This window comes from Anopheles coustani, chromosome X (assembly GCF_943734705.1).
Source record: "Anopheles coustani chromosome X, idAnoCousDA_361_x.2, whole genome shotgun sequence".
NCBI classification, from domain to species: Eukaryota; Metazoa; Arthropoda; class Insecta; order Diptera; family Culicidae; genus Anopheles; species Anopheles coustani.
In genome coordinates this window covers 7,923,269-7,944,268 of record NC_071290.1, presented here as the reverse complement: position 1 = coordinate 7,944,268, position 21,000 = coordinate 7,923,269, and the positions used below count along the sequence as shown (strand labels likewise).

The window sequence follows — 21,000 nt, the reverse complement described above, 5'->3', positions numbered from 1 at the left end:
GGTGGTTGTTTAAGGAAAACGAGAAATGTACCACCTAATCTAAACCACGTCCAACCATCCCTTTCTGGCCATCGGGGGCTCCGGCTTGGCCCGACCGGGCGGTGTACATAGAATGTGTCCCTCTTTGCTCTGCACATCTGTCTATTTTCATCTATAATAATACTCCATTCCGACGAGCGAAGAGATCGCATCGCTATCGAAACACACCACCAACATGACTGTCAGAAGAATACACACACCGAGGTTATGCGTATAAATGTTCCAAAGGCCATAGAACCAGGGAGCGGAGAGGGAAGTTTGATCGGTAGGACAGGGGCATCATGGGGAAGAGGGGAGTTTTTCAAAACACATCCCCAACGTCTTGCCCCTCTCCCTTCTAGGTTTCCTACCGAGCAGCTTTCCCATGGATGCTTTTATAACGTTTCTATCATCCTTTTTTAAAGTTACTGATATTGCTTCACTTTAAAGATTTCCTGAATGCCATATCTCAATAAACTGTTACGTATTGTATATATCTCTCTCCTTTAATGTGTCTCTCTATCTAACTCATCCCTTATCTCTCTCTCTCTCTCCCTATCCCTCCCTTATCTCGCTTTCTCTGTCCCATTTTACAATCTTCGCTTTCTCGCTTTTCCATTATTTGCATTTTTTAACCCCTTCAGTCTTCAATTATCTTTTCTTTTTATTATTCTTTATCTCTCGCACTTACCCCCTCCTCCCCTCCTCTACCTGTTCATAAATGCGATGTCATTTAGTACATCAAGCAAAACAACGCTACGAACACCGTTCTACCAGCACTGTTCTACTATTGACACCGCATGTCAAAAAGCTCGCTTACACATCCTCTTCTGCGTCTTCATTCCATTTGAGCGAGCCTCGTTTGTTCATATTTCTTATTAAAAGTTTAATGAAACAAATTGAGCTCCTCCCACGTGTAATCATTTTTATTCTTGTGCTGTATCGTAGCACACAAGCTGTTTTAGAAAGTGGATTAACTGCCTCGGAAACGAGGATGCGAAACCGAGCAGGCCAATAGGTGGGAAGCAGAAGGGAGCAGCGGTAACAGCGGTACACCCCTCTAGACGTACGAGAGCCTTGTACCAACATGCTACCTGTGCATGTGTTTGTCGCCACCATATGCATATGTGTGTGTGTGTGTGTGTGTGTGTGTGTGTATGTGTGTATGTATGGATGTATGCTTTGCGTACGTGTGTACGCGCAACTCACTTAGTAACGAAATAAATTAATTCATGTACGGAACGCGAAACACAAACAATCTTCCCGTCTCTGTCCCTCTATTCCATCGCTTCTTTCTCCCGGTCCTGCCACTTCCAACCCCGACCAACCAGGCTCCTTCATTCTTCATTCTCTTCAGCAATGCTACATGAGACCCCCTCCCCCTCATCTGCTTTGCCAACCAGGACACACGAGGTATGTGATATCAAAGAGGAGTAAAGGCAATAAAAGGAGGTGGACCAAAGCTCTACTGCACTGTGGAGGTGAGGAGAAAGAGCTGAGGCAACTAACTCAAACTGAAAGTGAAATATCAAATAATCAACTTGAAAAACGGGAAAAGATAACACAATACGTAATGAACGGATTATTTCAATATGCCCGGGGAGATGGAAATCTAAAGGTTAGTCGGCTGAGCGGAGGCAACGGATCGGGTAAGGTGAAGGTGGTGGATGATTTAAGCTAGAGCAGGGGAATGTGCAGAGAGAGGGGGGGGGGGAATATAAGTGGAGAGAAACAAGAGTGTTGCCTCACATCGACTGAACAAGGTGAACACCGGATTTATAGTCAATTGAGTTTTCATCCGAATACATTTTCCACGGAGAAAAGTACCGTAAGATAGGCATATTTAAGGCCAAATAGCTGTTTTAAGATGAACGACGGTACGATGATTTCAAATAAGTTACACTGTAGAAACTACATACCAGAGATTGTGCGCAACTGATATAAGATACATTTGTAAACCGTACTAGCATATTCATCAATTGATCGAGCTATGAGGTTGAACCTGCTAGTAATTTGGAGCAACGTATTCCATTTCAAAGTATATTTAGATGCCTTGTCATTTAGATGCCCCATTTAACACATTAGTACAAATTCAAACGTTAAGAGTTGTGGCTTAGTTGGTAGAGCGGCTACCCTTTAGTTCTATATTTCGTTACTTCAATCACAGCTGGTTCGATCCTAGACATGCTCATACCGCTACCCTTGTTCCCGCTACCGACATAGGTTGTTATAAGCCAAATTGAATGGAATTTGATTAATTGTAAAATATTGTGAATTTAACAACCCACATAAAAAAGAACTGACTAACGCATATAATTTCAAACCAAATACATTATTTTACCAATCATTCTTAATTGGAAAAATATGCAGACAGACACACACACCCGGACAACAAGAAAACCAAACCAAACTACATCGTATGTAACGTAAATGATAAACTCGTTTCCTATCAATTCTTGTGAAATTCAACGTATCAAATCATTTCAACGACAATTTTCTACCCTTCCTTGTCCTTACCTTGACGGTCTCACAATCCCTCCTGTCTCTCAATTTCTTCTCTGTCCTCAAAAGCCTCTTGAGATTTATGTTATTTTTAATGCTCTGTTTTCCTGTTTTATGTATCTTTGTTTTCAAGAATTTATGTCAGCCCTTCTTTTCCGCCTGCCCCGACTACCACGTCGTAATTTCGATCAGTATCTCTTTCTCTCTCTCTCTCTCTGTCTTTCGCTCTCTCTTTCTCTTTGTCTTTCTCTTTTTATCCATCATTTTATTTCTCTGCTTGCCTTAAAACTCTGACACTTTTCAGAGATAATGTTCTATTGCCATCTTATTCATACTAGCTTATTTCTATTTGCTCTTTTTTCTCTCTTTCTTTTACTATTTCTCTCTCTCGCTTCTTCTTCTGTGAATCGCTTCTGGTAATCTCAATCCACTATTGTGCTCTCACTGTGTTTACTGTGTAACTAACACCAGCGAACACGATTGTTGTATACAGTATAGCAAATACATTTCTTGTCGTTACACGCAATCGTGCTGTTACTACAAACAACTCGTAGCAGTGTTAGTGCTAGGTACATACGGTAATAAACTGACACACACTCACGCAGCGTTATCCACTCACACAACTGCTGTCGGTTGTCATGCGCACACACTCGCAACCGTTCGAAAAGAATCCGAGGCGCTTGTTTGCATGCTCTTACCGAGGCACATCGTTGACTCCAACATACACTGTTGATCATCCTTGTAACATAATATCGCTCGATCTGCTATGTACAGCGACGTGCATTATCCGCAGATACATAATTTAATAAAAGTGAAGTAATCATAAATTCAGGAAAAATTGAATTATTTGTTATGTGTGCGAAATAATTCAATATACTTTAGAATGAAAAGAGGCTTCATGTTTAAACGAAAATATTCCAAACAAGGGCACCAGACGGACGGCATCGAACGTACCGGAGTGAGAAGGGAGGTAGGGCATTAAAACGCTGAGTGATTACATCTCTGCATGTTTTTCTGTCGATTGTTACTGCTCGATGTACGGAAAATGTAAATAATACGCATTGAAAGCATCGTTAGTACCGTATAGTTTGCGATAACGGAATGGCGTAGGACTATTGATGAATCTCGTAAGTGCAAATATTATATGTTTGTACATTCGTACGTACAAGCTTATTTTCATTATCATGACATGCGTCTTAATCTTCGGTAAAACTCAGTTTTAATAAAGATAAATGGTTAGAAAAACAAAAAGTTTCAAGTAAAACACATAGCTAATACACTGCAAATTACAAGTACTTTTCAATCGTTTAATTAATCTATTTCGTTTGCTTTATACATGCAATGTTGGGTATCTTTCCATCTTTTCATACATGTATTCTTATACGACTTAATGCAAAAGTGCTTCAACGGTCCCCATTCCAAGGCGATGGAATTGTTTTTCCTATGAACTGATTACCCAGCATCTGCCATGTGTTTAACAAATTTGAATTCCTTTAGTTATCCAAACCACGATGAAACTATTCCAATAAAACAGTTTAATCAAGTATGTGGCATTCAAGAATTTCTAAGATGCATTTTCCATTACTTGGATGTATATAACTAGTACATTAAAAATACTGTTTTAAGAATACTGTACAGAGATTGAAAAGTTATCTAACAAAATATGATCGATTAAATTCATGTGCGCCATAAAACCTGCAAATCCGTTAACGGTTATATATTCTGTTCACATTGCCATATTATAGCAAGGAACTAATTCAAATGTTATAAAGTGTCCTCGCTAGACAGTTAACCTCAACACGAGAAATATTCGAATGCCAATGCAATTTTAATTGAACTACATCATATTGTGCTTTAGGGAATTTCCCTGCACCATTTCTGTGTTGGACCAGAGTGGTAAAGCGTGAAAACCACTGCGAATCGAATCGAATTATAACTTATGGCAAAAGTGACAGTTGCAAAATGGCAGCGTGTGACGGTGAAAATAATCGATATTTCGAGGGGAAACAGTGAAGTTTCCCGACCGATAGCGATAGCATTTCATCAAAGTTACTAGCAGCCGACCGTGGAAATGGCAGACACCCAAGCTAATGAACCAGCATCGATGGTGGAGCATTGTGGGTGCTCCACTAAAACTAAGGAAACTCGAGCGCAACTGACCGCGTTAGAGCAAATCAACGAAAATGTAAGTTTTTATTCAGTTTGTGTGATGTCAACAAAGCCACATGCATTACGCTTATATGTTGGCCTTTCCAGCTGCAGAAAAAACTTGACGGGTACATTAAGGATAACGAAAATCTGGTGATTAAATATGCGTTCGTCGAAAAGAAGGTGATCGACCTGAAAGCCCTGGTCGAGGAGAAGGATGGCAGGATAAAGCGATACGATCATGAGATTGCCGGACTGCAGAAACAAATAGGCACGCTCAAAGTGGATAAACAGAAGTTGCAGAAAAATATCGAATCAAAGGTAACTTTAAGTTGCTTTAGTTTGTTTGTTACTACCGTTTTTTTTCCGGGCGTATCAGTATCCAGCTGTTTAAGACTAACCACAACGAAGCATTTTTCAAATGTGCTTTAATTAATCCAGGCCGAATTAAAAGACTTTCAGCCTGGTACATTGCTAGCGTAGTTTCCCGCGTTTGGTATCTTTTGCGCTAGTCGGCGTATAACATACATTTTATTTTTATAATTTTTTACAAAACGGGGATTTTCTTAATTTTACAATAGACACGTGAGCATGAGAATCTTGCTAGAGAAATAGAGAGCAGTCGCCATTGTTCATCGCAGATCGAAGTGAAGTATAAATACAACATCGTTCGTCTACGCAGGGAAGCTGAAGAGCGAATGGTACTTCCTCCATTCGGCATAACGTATCTCGGCGATCTTTATAACTCTCTCGAATTACTATTTATTCCAAGAAACTGGAGACAGAAGTGCTAAATATGCGTCAACAGTTATTACAGCACACGATTGCAGAGGAGACACACCAGTCGGCTGAACAGATGGCGGAGATGGAGCGAAAGGTGATGGAGCTGCAGGCGCGAGAGATCATGCTGAAGCATGCGAATGACGAGCAGGGATCACGGGTCGCTGCGTTGCAAAAGCTCAACGCGGAGCAACGAGACAGTCTGGAGAAGCAACAGAAGGCCTACAACAACACGATAAATTTGGTATGTATTGGGAATATGCATACTACTCAGTACGAGATAGTTGATCTATTTATTCTTACAGCTCAAGGAAAGCGAAGCCAAAAAGGAACAACTAGGGCAGGAGATAATCCAGCTGCAGGATACTCTCGAGCGTCAGGAGAAACATATAAACGAACTGAAAAATAAATTCGATGCTGCAACTATTGCCGCACAACAGTTATCGTAGTAAGTGTTCTAGGCCCGGTAGGCAACAGTTCATCGTTCCTTCTTTATAGCATATGGTATGCATTTCAGTATGGAAAGTCTTCTGGCTACCCAAGGCAAAGAGCTGGAACAGCTTACGCTTGCCCTGGACGAGCACAAAAGGGACATCGAATCTGTCAAGACGCGGGAGCTAGAGCTGCTGGCGTTGAATAAAGATCTCAGCGAGGTGAACTGCTTGTTGCAGCAGGAGATCACCAAACAGGAGGCGAAAACGATCGCCATCACACTGGAGTATGGCAAGTTCGTCAAGATGTGCCAAGAGTACGATGCGCAAATCGTGAGTTTGGCGAACTCGTTGGCTCATGAACGGCAGCAGCGCGCCGAAGAGCGGCTGCTGATGGCGAAACACATTGCGGACAAAACTAGAAAACTCGAGCAGGCCGAGCAGGATTTGCAGCAAACCATAAATGAGCTTGAAGCGTGCCGGAAAAAGTATTCCTCCTTGACAAAGGTACAATTTATACTGCTATAGACACGCAGCTCCTTCTTTATCGTCTTTATCTCCGTTTGCTCATTGTTTGCAGGACTTTAAGCGTGAGATGAAACATTTCCGGCATGACGTTGATGGCACAATTACGAATCACGAACTTTGAGGATGGTCCCTGTTATTGACCTTTACCACTGTATGTGGCGTATGTCGTTTTTGTTTTGCTAATGAAATACAGAATTTATTGGTTAATCAAATATTACATTATTCTCTTGCACTTTACACCGGCCTAGCAACAGGTATTGTATATGGTTCGCAGTGCAAAATACGGCAAACGGTAACTGTAGTTGTAATCATTTAAATTCTAAAAAGAAACCTTCAACTGAGGTTTCTGAAGTTTAGACTTTCGCAGGATTATCTTATCTGAACAAGATATCTTACTGTATGTAAATAATGCCTGAATATGTTTACTGCATGTCATCGCTATGCTGCAAAATGAGTGCGATCAGCAGCTGATGGCTAAATTATAATAAAATCAGTTGGAAGACGTTTTTTCGATGTAACGTGTTGCGTTACTGAGTTGAACAAGATTAAATCTGTGTTGCTTAGCAGCTAGCAGCCAAGGGCCTAGATAGAATTAAATGCAACTTTGACAGACATATTTGGTACCGTAATCATCTTCAATATGGGCTTAATTTGCTGGTGCTGGTGCTGTTCGGGAATCAGCAAATCAAATTTCTTGAGTATCTATGTTAAAAGAATGGAAAGAAAACCGTGTATCATATGTAAATGCACCACTCACATTTGGTCTATTATTTTAGGACTTACCATCGACAGGAGGTAGTGCATTTGTAGCTGTGCTATTTTCTGCCCAATGCATGACCGTGCGCCGATAGCGAATGGTAACGAAGCGGAAGCCGTGGTACTGTTGGGCGAGTTTTGAGCGTTAGTACGATCCCAACGATACGGGTTGAATCGTTCTGGGTCGCTGAAAAACCGTCCATCCCTTCCTGAGCTGTACAGCGACAGTAACACAAGAGTCTGCAAAAGATTCAAGAAAGCAAAAGGTAACACAGCAATCATATTTACCTGACAGAGCAGTACTTACATCTTTCGGCACATTGTACTCGCCGAACACGGCATCATTTTCAATAAATCGTCCAATGAATGGAGCAACCGGGAAGAGGCGAAGTGTTTCGCGAACAACCCCTTTGATAGCAGTACACTCCAAACTATTTGAATCCTGCACGTCCCGTCTAACTTGCTGTTGGACGTCACGATTGCTCGCCAGCAGATGAAGCGCCCACACGGTGGCAAAAGCAGTCTGTTTGGCAAATGAACAACAATAGTTATATTTGCTATGGTCACATCCTTGCTGGCATTTTGATTGATTTTCTATTCGCAGATTATATTTACCGTGTCTCCAGCAGCAACAATAAAGTCGATAAATATTCGCATCATCAAGGATTTCTCTAACTTCTCTGACATTATATCTAGCAGGCCGCTATTTGTGTTTTTGTACTGAATACCAAATTCAATTATTTCAGTTGCTGAAATGGGATGCATTTATAACACAAAGGTTCCTCGATGGTATATATGGTTCTTGTGCTAACCTACCCAAACGAATAGTTTCAGGCACCACTTTTTCAAACTGTTGCCAAGCTTGTACGTTCAGTTTGTCCGCTATCGCCGGAGGAATATTCATCAGCTCCGAAGTGTGCTGGAAGATTTCATACACCACATGGGAGAACTGTTGAATCAACTCCTGAAACACGACCGACGTTTGGCACATTTGGAAAGATTTACCCAGCATCACGCTTAAAACCACTGTACGGGGACAAAACAAAGACGAATTGATTTAATAAATACATACTTTTCTGCCTTTTTCTAGCCAGTTTTCTTACCTTCTACAGACCATCGATAAAGGAACGATTCAATATTTTCAAATGCAGCGTCTTTATCACAGGTACTCTTAATTTCGTTCACTTTCGATTCGCATACAGCCTGGATCGACGGTTCCATCCAGGTGAAGTCTTTCAGCAATGGCTTGTTGAAAATTTGCCTAGCCTGTACCCACTCTTGTCCGTCCCTAAAATGGCCAGATAAATCTTGCATTTGAAAGAAAACTAAGAACGAGATATAAAGAGGAAATACTTACATGAAAAACAGGCCGCGCTGAAAGTTAAACTTCTTGTTAAAGTATGTCCATGACTCGGGCAGCGGATGTCTTGGAAATGGGCCCTCTAGTTGGAACGTTTTTCGCATAAAACCCGGATCACGCACGAAAACGGTATGCTGTTGTCCGATCTGCAACCGGAAAATGTCCCCGTACGTATCGTGATACTTGGAGATGCGCAAATGCAACCTAGCGCAAGTGGAATTTTTATGTTTATCTGCACGGCTTAGGGTGGACGCGATTGTTTGTCCATCGCGAGATAGTGTTCTTACTCAGCTGGTTTTCCGAGGTGCATGACTTCGTTGAGCATGCCGATCAGGGGAATTCTTCTCGGGCCTGGTATTTTAAGGAACGGCACATTGTTTGTAGAAATATTTGTTGACTGTTGATAGGTTAATTGGAGCAATTTGGGGATGATTTTTCGCTTAGGAAACATTGAACGTAGCAGCGTGCAGTGAAGCAGTTTGTTTGTTAACTATTTTGATCGCACAGAGATCCGTTCGTGTTCGTGTCGTGGGCGCGACTGACAGCTAAATGTTCGTGTGACTTGTGTCGTGCGCGAAGTTCCTAAAATATATTTAAAAACAAACGTTGCCGCAGTTTTACCAAATCATGATTGTGCAGTCAGATAATTGACAAACTTTATAGCAAGGCTACCCCGCAAGACAATAATATATTGATTTGTGATACTCAATTGACTCAACGTGTTTTCATTATATAAGGAAAATATTAAGTACCAGTAACACTCCGCTGCGATAACATGTCCCATTCGACATACAATTTTATTTGTGGATTTACATGCTGGTGCTGCTGCTCATTACACTTCTACAGCAACGTGTTACAGTTTTTGGGTAGTAGATCGTGTGGTAACTTAACAAATTATATTCATAGAATTTCGACATCGGTGACAATATAATTTAGAAATATTAAACCCAAAAGGAAAATACATAGTTGAAGCGTGAAACTATCAAAACTAACCATGGAAAACTATATAATCGGTTACTGGATAATTTAGGAATATAAAAAAATAAACATCGAACAATATGTAATCGGTTTTCGGCGACTGGATAGTTTAGGGCTTCTGTTCCAAATGAAAATGCTTCAAACCACAACCCATAAGTTGTGGTTTGGTACTATGTGAATTTACTTAGATTTGTCTGAATCAACAGTTCCGCTTGCATTAGGTGAATTGGTTGAAGTCGCCTGTGGCTGCAGATAGAAAACAAAAATATTTGAAAACAAGTTTAGTTTAGATTGATTAGTTGAATGGTTCACAAATAACTCACCCTTGCATTAGTTTGTTTTTTGGAGGCAATTAAATTCATCAGACGATATCTGTTCTCTGTATGTTCGCTTAGTTTCTGCGGAATGACGAGCAACGTGGTGGTTGTGTTGCCAACGAATAAGATCAGGAACAAAATGCTTAAAACGGGTATCTGCCAAGAAAAGAGTCAAAAAATCGAATTGCTGAGTCGATCGCGAAAAGGACGATGTAGTTGTAAAGGTGGACTGGAGCTCCGAACTGTACCTGCCAGGTAGCATCTGGGTGTTTGGTCAGTTGATAGAGAGTCCAGGCATTGTAGCACTGGAACAGGTACCCGGCAAACAAGAATGGAATGAGAAAACTGAGGCCACGCCACATCCACGAATGAAAACCTTCGATCGTTATATCCATGTTGTGGCGCTCTCCCAGCGCCTTCAAGCGATATAGCACGCCTTTTTGATAGCGGAATTGCATGTATTGCACCAAGCTGATGTATACGTTGAAAAACATAAATTGACTGCGGAACAACTGCCACGGCTCGCCCTGGGGCCAAACGAGGAGCACTCCGGCGCATACGGTTGAAATGAAGTGATGTAGGCGCCACCAGCCTTTTATCCGTGAACCGTTTACCTACAAACACAGAGAATTAGCATTTGAATCACCTACAATAGTTGTCAGTTTATCAAAGCTAAAATCAACAAACCTTCAAAATAGATTCTCTTATCGTAAGGGTACAATAGTACCAAACAAGTAGAAAAAGAAAGACTAGCTCCAAAGCCCTGTGAAAGATAGCAATAAAAAAGGTGAATTGCAATATAATATAAATCACCACTTCGCTTTGAATTAGCCTTCAGTCCAACTTACCGCAAATTAAATAGTATGTTCAAAAACGAAAGGAGTAATCCGATCACGTTTAGTATTAACTTGAATTTTTCGTACTCATCCTTGTACCGGACCTTATCATTACGGTTCAGTATCGACACGTTCACGTCACCTAGAATAATTTTCAAATAACGACTGTTTTGTTGAGGAAGTCCTTGCTCGATCTCGTGAATTTGCGCCCTTCGTTTCATAATGTTTTTCTCCAACAGTGCTGCCTTTTCCTTTTCCTCGGGCGTCAAAGCTTCCTTTCGCAAATACCTTCAATAAAAGAAAACTTTTATTAATTTTTTTTTCTCAATAATCAAGCTTAGCGATAAGTAAAATTGTAAAACTATTTGTGTACTTCTGAAGAACAAGCCATGTGTGTGTTTTTGTGTATGCGTATGATTTTCTCATGTCTACAGAAACGGTCGAACCAGCCACATTAAAATTGATTCTATTCGGTTGGCTGCTAGTGCTAGTAATGCAAACCGGTTCGATGGCCTTTTTTTATAAAACATAATTAAACAACCGTCCGTTTCAGCAGAAGCGTTTAGCGGCTAATTACTATTCGGCTTGATTAGACGAGGTCATAGGCTGGGATCAAAGATAATGGTGGGATGTAAAGCCTATCGTGTCGAAAATCTTTTCCATCGCATTTTGCAATCCAACTCAATAATGCAGAACGGCGATAAGCAGAAACAATTTCATCGATACACGTACGCGGTGAACAAGGAACAAATTCCACCTTGATTAGAGTCCAAAGTTTATCTTATCGCCCACCTGTTGTTTTGTGCATACCATTGCGACCAATTTGAAGGGGCACGCTCAGAAGGTGCAGTGGTTGAACTTTTTTTTAGTCTAAGCACTTACGGTTTGAGGTTTTTGGAAATTTGCTGCATGCGATACCGCTGGTGTTGGATTTGTTTTGTGCATTTCTCCTGCATTGCCTCCAGCTGCTCGTGCAGATCAAGGTAGGATTGATTAGCCGACTGCAAATAAAAAGTATCGATTGAAGTGAGGCATATAGAGCAGGAAATGATTCGCGAGCAGCCCTATCCTTTACCTCCAGGCTCCGGTATTCGTCCGAAAGTTCGCTCCATTCTTTATCGAGCTCACCAATATCCGCCGATAGAGACATCCTAGATCGATGGTATTGGGATCGATTGTCGGCTGGAAAGATAAACCAGCGAACCACTTGTTATCCTGCGTCTGTAAAACACGTATCACAAGAGTACACAAATAAACCTCAGACAAAAATTATGCGTTGCGCTCACGATGACAGAAGGAATTACAATGCTCATAGAGCGTAGGTTGCTACAAACATTTAACCCTTGACGTTGGGGGTCTTATAGAACGTCTTCCGATTGCTGACGCGTTTATAAGTGCTGGCTGTGGTGCGCACGGCAATAGATAAGTACAAGTTATGAATAAATACAACAGTATTTGGCTCAAAGCGGCTTTTTCTATGAGATTTGAGCTCGACCGTCGCTTTTGCGTGCGTCTGATATTTTTTCTTAACTCTTAACTTCCTAGTCCATCCTAGCTTTTTAGATTTTAATTTTCAAATAAACCTTAAAGTTATAGCATCTCTTTTGGTTGATTTAGAGCAGACCGTCAGTGATTTTAGCATGTTACATTGGTTGTAATTTTATGTTATTAACACATGAATTAAATCGCAGATATAAATTGGAACTTGCACTGCAATTTGACAGTTTGGCCTTTATGTTCACGGTTTATATACAAGTCTCCCGTACTCATGTTGACAAACAACTTTCGGGGCGGCGGAACATAAACATAATAGTTGTTCCTAGTGCTGGTCCCTGGCAATTGATAGATTACGGCCTTTCTAATCGCATACCATGAGTATCGCATACCAGTAAGGTAAGCCTGTGGCAGGGAAAAGTATTATCAGCATGCAGAGCTACGAATGCAGGGGACGGCTAGGGAAAAGGTGCAGCAGCGCCGAATGCCTAACCGTTACGCGCACTGCATTCTCAAGACAAAACTCCAACAGTGCCCCCGATTTAGTGGACCATGAGTCAGAAGTGGCCTTTGTGATACATCGCTATGGTAGCAGCTACCACATCCCGCAGTTCAACTATCATGACTGCAACAATCCACCAACGTCATCATCAACTCCTCCAACGTGCCCCACGATGTCCCCGGTGGTAGAGTACGGCGAGTACCAAGCCACCCCTTCATCGATCAAAGTGCGAGGCTCAATCAGCTTCCTGGACGACTTCGTGCCACAGAAGGGGCGCAGGCTCCGAAAGCACTGCGCCGAGCTGGATCCCTTCGAGGGCCAGTGCCGCTACTGGCCAGACTCTCCGCTCGAGCGTATACATCCGGAGCAGGGTTGCATTCCCATACTGAAGGCGGTCTACTTTACGCGCAACAACAATGATCTGGACAAGGAGAACGCTCACTTCAAGCTAGCGGAAGCATTGATATCGACATTCGAGTTGTTGAAATGGAAGAGCTGTCTAAGCCGTTCGTCAAGCCAACTTCTCAGCAATCTGGACTGGGACTCGGCGAACGAACCCAGTCCTACGTCAGCAGTTTCCTTTCGCGATCCGAGCACTAATTCGGACGAAAGCTGCGAAGCGATCGAAGCGAAGGAAACGACCTGCGACCTGAAAACGTATTCGGCAGAGGAGATTGCTATCAGCTTGCTCAATAAGTTTCAGGACAAGCAGCTTCCGTCCGCGGGCGATTTTCTTTGGCTCGTGTCCGAGCAGGATGCGCCACAAAAAATTCTGCCCATGCCCAGCGGTGCGGTGATCGATCCGGACGACGTGCATCCGGTGTACGACACGAGTACGCTGATCCGAGGCACACAGGAATGGGCTCCCCCTCGGGCGCAAGTCATCTTCACCTATAAGCCGCAGCCATTGGAGTAAGTGAAGTTGAAGTTTTAGTGGCAGCAGAGTTTCAAGCAATTAAATTAACTCATCTTCAATACAGACGTCGCGAGCACATGAAAAAGCAAGGAAATCGATGCGAAGGGTGTGGCATTAAGGTCAACAAAACGTACATGAGTCGCTACCGATACTGCCACTACACTGGCAAATTTAACTGTTCCGGGTGCCACAAGAATCAAATGGCCATCATCCCAGCCCGAGTGATTCATCGGTAAGATAGAAAAATTTCTGGACCCATTTAGGAAACGTATTCTTCAAAGTATATTCATCATACATTTTCGTAAGGGTTGAGTAGCTAAATATAAACACATTTTGTTTATCATTGAGGAATACTATTTTCATATGACTTCAGCTCTCATTAAATTGTTTTGCTTCCTTTTCAGCTGGGACTTTGCCGCTCTGCCCGTGAGCGTGTTCGCCTACCGCGTGCTTGGCGACATCTGGAGCACGCCGCTGTACCGTGTAAACCATCTCTTCCCGGAGCTGTATGGCAACGTGAAAATGCTGCGAAACGTACGTCAGGCCCGGGTGAATATGAAATACGTCAAAGATTTCATCATGAACTGCCGGCACTCGGAAAGGTGAGTAAAGGTGCCAAACTCTCCCTGTTTTCCGACTGACGTCTCTTAACGAAACTATTTCTTCCCCGTTAAGCCTACGCAGCGTTTTGCAAGAGGTGCCTGAATACTTCACTTCCGATTTCGACATGTGGTCGATGGCCGATTTTCTGGCCGTGAAAAACGGAACACTCGCGCGAATACTCGAATCGATTGTAGCGCGCTGCGAAAAGCACATCCTTAGCTGTGAGGTTCGTATTCGTTTGCATGCTAAGCGCGATGTGTAAGGGAAAAGGGTGAATCGTGATTAATATATAAATATATACTTCATGTTGCAGCTTTGCCGGGCACGTGGTTTCGTGTGTGAGAAGTGCATCGGGCAGAAGGTGGTGCACGGGAAGCACGTACTGTTCCCCTGGCAGCCGAAGGTCTTCAAATGCGAACAGTGCGGCACGTGCTACCATGCCGAATGTTGGCGCCGGGATAAAACCTGCAATAAATGCTACCGAATGCACCAGCGAGCCACCACCGGTACAGCATGAAATAGCTCTTGAAACAGCAAATATTATTGCCACGAAAATACCTCCAATTAATGTGCAATCAAAGTGCGCGCGACAGAATTTTAGAATCGAATTTACCACCAATCACAGTGTACCCGTGCAGGGCGCGTTTTGGTAGGTTTTGTTGGCAGAAATAATTCAAATTAGCAGTTTGTTAATCCAATTTACAGTTAGGGAACGGTGCAAATCTTAGGTCGAGATAAATGAAAGCAAACACAAACACGGACAGCAGCAGATGATGGTCTGTGTCTGATTTTGCAGCGAGCATAAGATCAGCGTAGTTCGATTGGACCCATGACTCCGTCGGAAACAAAATGACAAATGATATGCAGGAACAATATTTACAAGCAAGAAATATATTTACACATAGTAGTTTCAACGCAAACATATGCATATGACCCAATGCCTAACGGGCGTACGAGGCTGCCGACCCGGTGGGAGATCGTGGAGATCACGTTTGGAAAAAAAATGTGTGTTGCGGCAGTAACATGATGACCTTCGCGGTGGTTTGAGGAGGGTAAGAAGTTTTGACACGAGCATCGACGATCAGCACACCTTGAGGTATGCACGGATTGGCCTTTTAACATGTACCTCACACGTTCACGAACCGTTGCAGAAGCCGATGCTGTGGCATCGTCAGATTTGATTTAGTTTTTTCGCGTACTCATACTCACCTGCCCTTCCGCACACCCACCGTGCGCTAGTCGTCGTTTCTATTTCAACGTGCAAAAATTTGGTCGAAAAATGCACCCCGAGCGCACGCACGAACGAATGGTGAGCATTGTAGCAGGTGTAAATGTGCTTCCACGAGCGCACGTGGACTCCTTTATCTCTATATAATAGAAGGTGCATGAAATAGTGTACTAGTTTGTTGCGAATTTTGTCGGAATTCGTGCTAGCGAAAACCGGATGCAGAAAAGCATGATCGTTTAAATCCGTTGTGGCTTCAGTTCCCAGCAATTTTCCGAACTTGTTAAGTGTATCCGTGTTTGGCTTCTATGGATTGCTTGAGATAGCAATTCCTACATCAATAGATATAAGAATTTTGTTTTATTAGCAAATATTGTGTGTATGAAACAAATGTAGATACGTTTTGTTCGTCTAGAACCGTAAACGCTAACAGCTAGTCGGTACCGCCCCCTTCCGTGTGCATTACACTCGCATGAATCATGTCGCGCTCTATGGAAACGGTAAGGCGCGTGATTCAACGTTCGCTTTCAACTGGTTTCTTTCTTCGTCCGTGCGGATACAGTGTGGCCCAACGATTAGTCATCTAGCTTTACACAGGCTTCTCACAACCGGTAAGGTCAACCGGATACATGTGACCCCCTGGAGAGGGGTGGCAGACACTAACGAATATATTGTTCGCTACCCCCTCCCTACCGTTAGTCAATTCGTATGCATTGTTATCCTGTCGATGGAACGAGGCAGTGGATGATGCTGCTTTATTTATTTGTGTTTCTTACAATATATATATAATTTTATTTATTTTTATTTAAACAACTCCTCACCGGTAGCCGTTCGCAGCGCGCAACATCATCATCGTCTTCGTAGTACTGGTGGTGACCCTTTTTGCCCTTTTGGCTCATTCTGAGGCTGCACGTATCCCGCTTGCGGCAGGTGAGTACCTATCTTAATCGAATTCTGCTCTAGGATATGCCAATTTAAAATCAGTTTGATAACACAGGACAATATAACAATGTTGTAAAGTAAAATAATTTGTTCAATCGATTTAAAACATTTATGTACGTAAATATAAAGCTTGTTTTGTCTCCTTCATTGGTATTCTATCCTAGAAGACAGTCCCGTGTATTTTGGAGGCATCGTTGCCGCTAATGGACGGTTCGGGAAGCAAATTCAGCACTTTCCTGTCGCGGACTTCAACCGGCGTGAGCAGGGTAAGAGGAAGCGGTGCCCATTGGTTTTTATTTTTAGGGCAAGCATCCGGAACTAACTATTTCTCATACTCTCGCTCCAACGCGGGCCGCTCTTTCTTGACAGCGAACTCGACCAGACAGAAGGAGATGGTTCCGAGGATGCCGAGTACGACAAGTATGATCAGCTGAGCGTGCAGGCCACAGTACGACGAGTAGACAAAACTGGCGGCAGCGGCCACGGACTGATGGGAAGGGGAAAAGTGAAGCAGTGATCAGTTGGTGCAGTTGAAATGACGAATAAAACGAACGAAACAATATCATGGTCTCGAAGGGTTTCGGAGGATTGGAAATCGATGACATTTGCCATTTGCCGTACGAGTTTCCAACCGGCACCAGGAAAGAAGCTGTAACGCACCTGGGTAAATTTGAATATCGAAAACGCCTCTGCGGGCTCGTTCTTGAAGACGCCACCGAGCATCGAGTAGCACTGGGTGTTGAAGCAAGCGTCGCCGAGACCGAGAAGGAACGAGCAGGCCATGGCCGCGACCGCACTCGGCGGTTGGATGTACGAGACGGCATCCGTATTGCCGAACGGGGCCGCATTGGGGAGATTGAGGTAAATCAGGAAGTAGGACGCGAGGTGCAGTACGCCACCGACGATCACGACCGGATCGCGGCCACAACGCCCGGTTAATTTTGTGCCAAGCAGGCCGAACGCCACCCCACCCAACACTTCGCCCACGCCGATGAAAACGCCGTTCAGGCCGACGAACTGCTTCGCCGAGGTGCCGATTGCGTTTGTGAAACCGATGCTGGATCCGTACACACCGCTAAAGAATGACAGCGAGAGCCCTGAAAGAATATCCGCGAAACGCTATTATGGAGCAGTCGCATGAGGGAGGTATCTCCTGTTGCTGTACGTACCGGTGTACACGAAAGTGATGCACAGCAACAGCATGCGCTTCGTTCGGAACAACCGAACGGCGTTGAGGAACGCTTCCTTGGGGCGTACCGGTGAAGTTACCTCAACCGGGGCATCACGATCCGTTGCTGGATGACGCAGGCAGGCGAGCATCACCAGACCGATGATCCCGACGGCAATCAGCGCCGAAAATACGACGTTCCGTGTTTGCTCGTCGATGTGCGTTTTGCCCTGAAACGTAAAGAACACCAGCAGATTTCCAAAAAACATGCTGGTTGTGTGTGTGTGTGTGCCTTGGGCGGTTAGTTTCCTTGGGGGTGGCAAGCAAATAAAACCGGCCGTCTCGTTCTTGAAGCGCTTACCTCAGCTGGAGCATCGCCCAGAACACGCCCGAATTGCGTGATATCGTCTGGGAGTTACTGCACTGGGACAAGTACATGCCCTGGCCGGTCCAAATGAGGGCAGCGCCGGCTCCGAGTACAATGCTACATCCATACAGCAGTGCCACGTGCGGCAGGAAGAAGCTGGCCATGAACAGGCTACGCAAGGAGAAGGAATGAAAGTCACGTGGCGTTTGGAATAATATTTAGCTAGCGGCCGTTTGCTTATTATAGAAATTGTTCTCCTTCGATATTATTTTTCACATTAAATATCAAACACGTGGGCGATCATTTACGTTGAAAGGTTTTCTCATGCTACTAGCATCAGTGGCTTCCCGCTGAAAATATTAATGCATAAACATAGTCTTTTCCTCTTTGATCAATACTAACATTGATTACAGCTATGTTTACAAAATCGAGTCTTCAAATTGGTGATCAACCTCTAAGTTATCTATTTTCTGCTTGAAAACTAAAACAAATATAATATTTCTACACTGGCTTTTAAATACGACTTTTTGTGGCATACACTGTATCCACCAGTTGCATCGCCACTTGTGTGAAAAAAATAACAATATTTTGCCACCATCATATTTTGTTGTTACATTTTTTGTATTAGAGTTATTCAGAACCATCATGATCATCATGTCACCATTATACTGGCTCAATTTGTACATCAGATTAAAAACAGTGCAGGTTTATGTAACAAATGATAAGTCGGGAAAACTTACACGATTCCTCTGTCTAGTTATATTGTTTTTTATTAACTTCAGAAGCTCCTCTCTGTGTATCTGTAGGAGTCAAGACTTTTGACTATAATTGAAAGGATCATTATTCAAGAAACGGTAAACCATTACTCTTGCTGTATTTTTTGATACTGTAGATAATTTTGATATTTATTGATAATATTTGAGAAAAATAAGACTAACGACTGCATGCGTCACAGAGTCCATCGTCCGTTAGATGCTTCTAGGATGTAAATATTGACGCGAGATTTCGAAAGCTTTAGAATATTGGTTGCACTTGTTTGGAATTCGTCTTGGTGTCCTCGCGTTTTGATTGTCGATTGGAAGAGATTGATTGTCGGTATGGGATCGGTTCAAGCACACGCAGCAGTGTGCACCGTACTTACCAGTAGGTGATAGCTCCGATGGTCATCGCCAGGCGCGGCCCGATGGCGGACAGCACCGACGGCGTGACCCAGTTTGATAAAGAGAGGGCAGCATAGATAATGGCCAAGCTGGTATATCCGTCGCCGGTGAAGGAGGGTAGATCCTTCTTGATGCTGTCGATGATGGTTTGCTGTCAGAGCGGAACGGGAATGGTCAGGATATTTTTCATGGCAATTACATCAAGCCAAACACAAACGCGCCCAAGAAAGACCACTCGAGTCAGCGAGACGAAACGAAGCGACTTTGGCCTTGGTGAAGGTAGTCCATCCCCCGCGCGCAAACGAAGTTGGACTTGAACCAACAAACAACATTTAACCGACTTAAGAGGTATCTTTTTGCATATTGATGAGCCTTAATCCTATCATTCGCCGCCGACGCGACTTGGTGTCGATCTGCTCAACCATGACCTAAAATTACGCCAGTTAAAAACTGTTGATCGATATCGAGTCTTGTTTCAGCAACGGGGTGGCCTCGGAGTGTGGGCGAGAACCCGAGCCACGTTGAAACCGGTCGACCAGTGACATATCCCGCATGGTTTATTGGCAAGAATAAAAAAAAGAAGTTCATCAAAATGTTTCTTAGCGTATCGCTGAAAAAGTCCAATAAATAAAACCGAGCGATGGGGGGCAACAGCTACCTTGTTTTAAATTGCTAAATTAGTTTTTAAATTATATTTTGAAACGCATCAAAGATTCCACGTGTATCAAAATTGGCTCGCTAGTGAGGGATAAAGCGGAACGAGGCACGCCTTGGCGTGTCGCCGGCAACCCGGTTATCCTTGGTACGTGGGTTTAAACATTTTTCTGCGCATAATTTTATTTCAGAGTTCCTTTTCTCGAAAACCTGTTGGCTGCCATTTAATTGCGTCTCGTGAAGGGGATTCAGATTCCGTTACCAATTTATCGAACCCCGTACGACCAACCCGAATTGAAATGATCGATGAACCATCGGATAAAAGTACACGTTGATCCTGCTTGTATCCTTCTGGCTTTTTATTCTGCTGAGTACCGTTCAGAAAACATCACAACAACATCATTTGATGCAGGATGCTTCAAATGCAATCGAGAACGTGTTATCATCTACCCGCGGCCGTTATGACACAGGCGGCGCTTATCGTCGACTAGGTACAGCCTGAATTCGATAGTTTTATGGATGGCACTATAATCGGTCATCGTATTAACGCTCCATTATACGCAGATTAGGTTGGTTGACTCCGACAAGGAATTTTAAGTAGGTCCAAGGGCAGATAAGAGAAGTGGTCAAATAATCGATTGTGACTTGAATTTACAATACTTTAACGTTGTGTAATAGTGAAACCATTGTTTCGTAATTTTGTATTCAATCCATGTTAAGCAAAGGTGTTAAGGTACTTTTGGTACAAAATTGAACATAGGAAGTTGTTAACCATATGATAATCATATCAAGTGCCGAGATTACCCTCGTACATCCTGTCATCTGACATTAGCTTGTTTACATGTTGTACGCATTTAAATCACCGGAGCATTTAAAAGCTACCAGTGAAGTTTTCATATGATTTCTCATTCTTCCAACCTACCTCAATATTGCCCAGCGTTTGAAAGGAGGTAAAGATCAGCATAAACCCGCCGCCCAGGATAAAAACGTTCACGAAGTTCTTCTCCACCATTGTGACACGCGCGATCGCCGATCGGTTGCGGTTGCACTTTCCAAAACAACAATTGTTTTATCTCTCACACACACACACACGCACGGTCACGGAACAGCACAGCCGCGGACAGTCCAGTTGTTGGTTGATTGCAAGCAGTTAGCCACGTCCGTGATCCTCGCCGTTAGCGAGTCGATTGAAAGTGAACGCGACGAGAAAGGCCCGCCAGGCCACGGTTCACTTTCATCGCACAATTGTGGCTGCTACCTCTTGGGGTAGCACCACCACTACCACCATCACCACGATCATCATCCCCTTAGCGTG

General features: G+C 43.3%; 5 protein-coding genes across 8 annotated transcripts; 2 read left to right on the top strand and 3 right to left on the bottom strand.

Annotated features, from left to right (window-relative positions):
* Positions 1-4,529: 4,529 nt before the first annotated feature.
* LOC131269567 (myosin heavy chain, non-muscle-like) lies at positions 4,530-6,617 on the top strand. Of its 2 annotated transcripts, XM_058272000.1 has the most exons (7): positions 4,530-4,705; positions 4,777-4,989; positions 5,250-5,369; positions 5,441-5,692; positions 5,754-5,896; positions 5,966-6,386; positions 6,460-6,617. In XM_058272000.1, exons 1-7 carry the CDS (start codon positions 4,592-4,594, stop codon positions 6,526-6,528), a joined length of 1,332 nt encoding a protein of 443 aa, XP_058127983.1. In that variant the 5' UTR covers positions 4,530-4,591; the 3' UTR covers positions 6,529-6,617. The 2 variants fall into 2 exon arrangements, with proteins under 2 accessions (XP_058127983.1, XP_058127984.1); XM_058272001.1 differs by lacking the exon at positions 5,250-5,369 and having other exon boundaries at positions 5,477-5,692.
* Positions 6,618-6,878: 261 nt separating this feature from the next.
* On the bottom strand, positions 6,879-8,987 carry LOC131269565 (cytochrome P450 315a1, mitochondrial). The gene is made up of 8 exons (XM_058271998.1): positions 8,811-8,987; positions 8,521-8,727; positions 8,267-8,451; positions 7,980-8,189; positions 7,779-7,912; positions 7,471-7,686; positions 7,191-7,403; positions 6,879-7,109 (listed from the first exon to the last, which is right to left on the bottom strand). Exons 1-8 carry the CDS (start codon positions 8,972-8,974, stop codon positions 6,990-6,992), a joined length of 1,449 nt encoding a protein of 482 aa, XP_058127981.1. The 5' UTR covers positions 8,975-8,987; the 3' UTR covers positions 6,879-6,989.
* A 304-nt stretch (positions 8,988-9,291) lies between these two features.
* On the bottom strand, positions 9,292-11,935 carry LOC131269568 (transmembrane protein 120 homolog). The gene is made up of 7 exons (XM_058272002.1): positions 11,730-11,935; positions 11,537-11,655; positions 10,667-10,942; positions 10,506-10,581; positions 10,067-10,432; positions 9,825-9,974; positions 9,292-9,747 (listed from the first exon to the last, which is right to left on the bottom strand). The coding sequence occupies exons 1-7, from the start codon at positions 11,802-11,804 to the stop codon at positions 9,682-9,684; spliced, it is 1,128 nt and encodes a 375-aa protein (XP_058127985.1). The 5' UTR covers positions 11,805-11,935; the 3' UTR covers positions 9,292-9,681.
* A 586-nt stretch (positions 11,936-12,521) lies between these two features.
* Positions 12,522-16,871, top strand: LOC131269564 (run domain Beclin-1-interacting and cysteine-rich domain-containing protein-like). 3 transcript variants are annotated; one of them, XM_058271994.1, is made up of 8 exons: positions 12,522-13,562; positions 13,631-13,798; positions 13,971-14,168; positions 14,242-14,395; positions 14,483-14,675; positions 16,222-16,324; positions 16,501-16,602; positions 16,706-16,871. In XM_058271994.1, exons 1-6 carry the CDS (start codon positions 12,580-12,582, stop codon positions 16,296-16,298), a joined length of 1,773 nt encoding a protein of 590 aa, XP_058127977.1. In that variant the 5' UTR covers positions 12,522-12,579; the 3' UTR covers positions 16,299-16,324; positions 16,501-16,602; positions 16,706-16,871. The 3 variants fall into 3 exon arrangements, with proteins under 3 accessions (XP_058127977.1, XP_058127979.1, XP_058127978.1); XM_058271996.1 differs by having other exon boundaries at positions 14,483-14,818; XM_058271995.1 differs by lacking the exons at positions 16,222-16,324; positions 16,501-16,602; positions 16,706-16,871 and having other exon boundaries at positions 14,483-15,084.
* On the bottom strand, positions 16,138-20,978 carry LOC131269566 (UNC93-like protein MFSD11). The gene is made up of 6 exons (XM_058271999.1): positions 20,608-20,978; positions 19,013-19,182; positions 17,866-18,042; positions 17,506-17,774; positions 16,997-17,433; positions 16,138-16,823 (listed from the first exon to the last, which is right to left on the bottom strand). The coding sequence occupies exons 1-6, from the start codon at positions 20,695-20,697 to the stop codon at positions 16,659-16,661; spliced, it is 1,308 nt and encodes a 435-aa protein (XP_058127982.1). The 5' UTR covers positions 20,698-20,978; the 3' UTR covers positions 16,138-16,658.
* Positions 20,979-21,000: the final 22 nt, after the last annotated feature.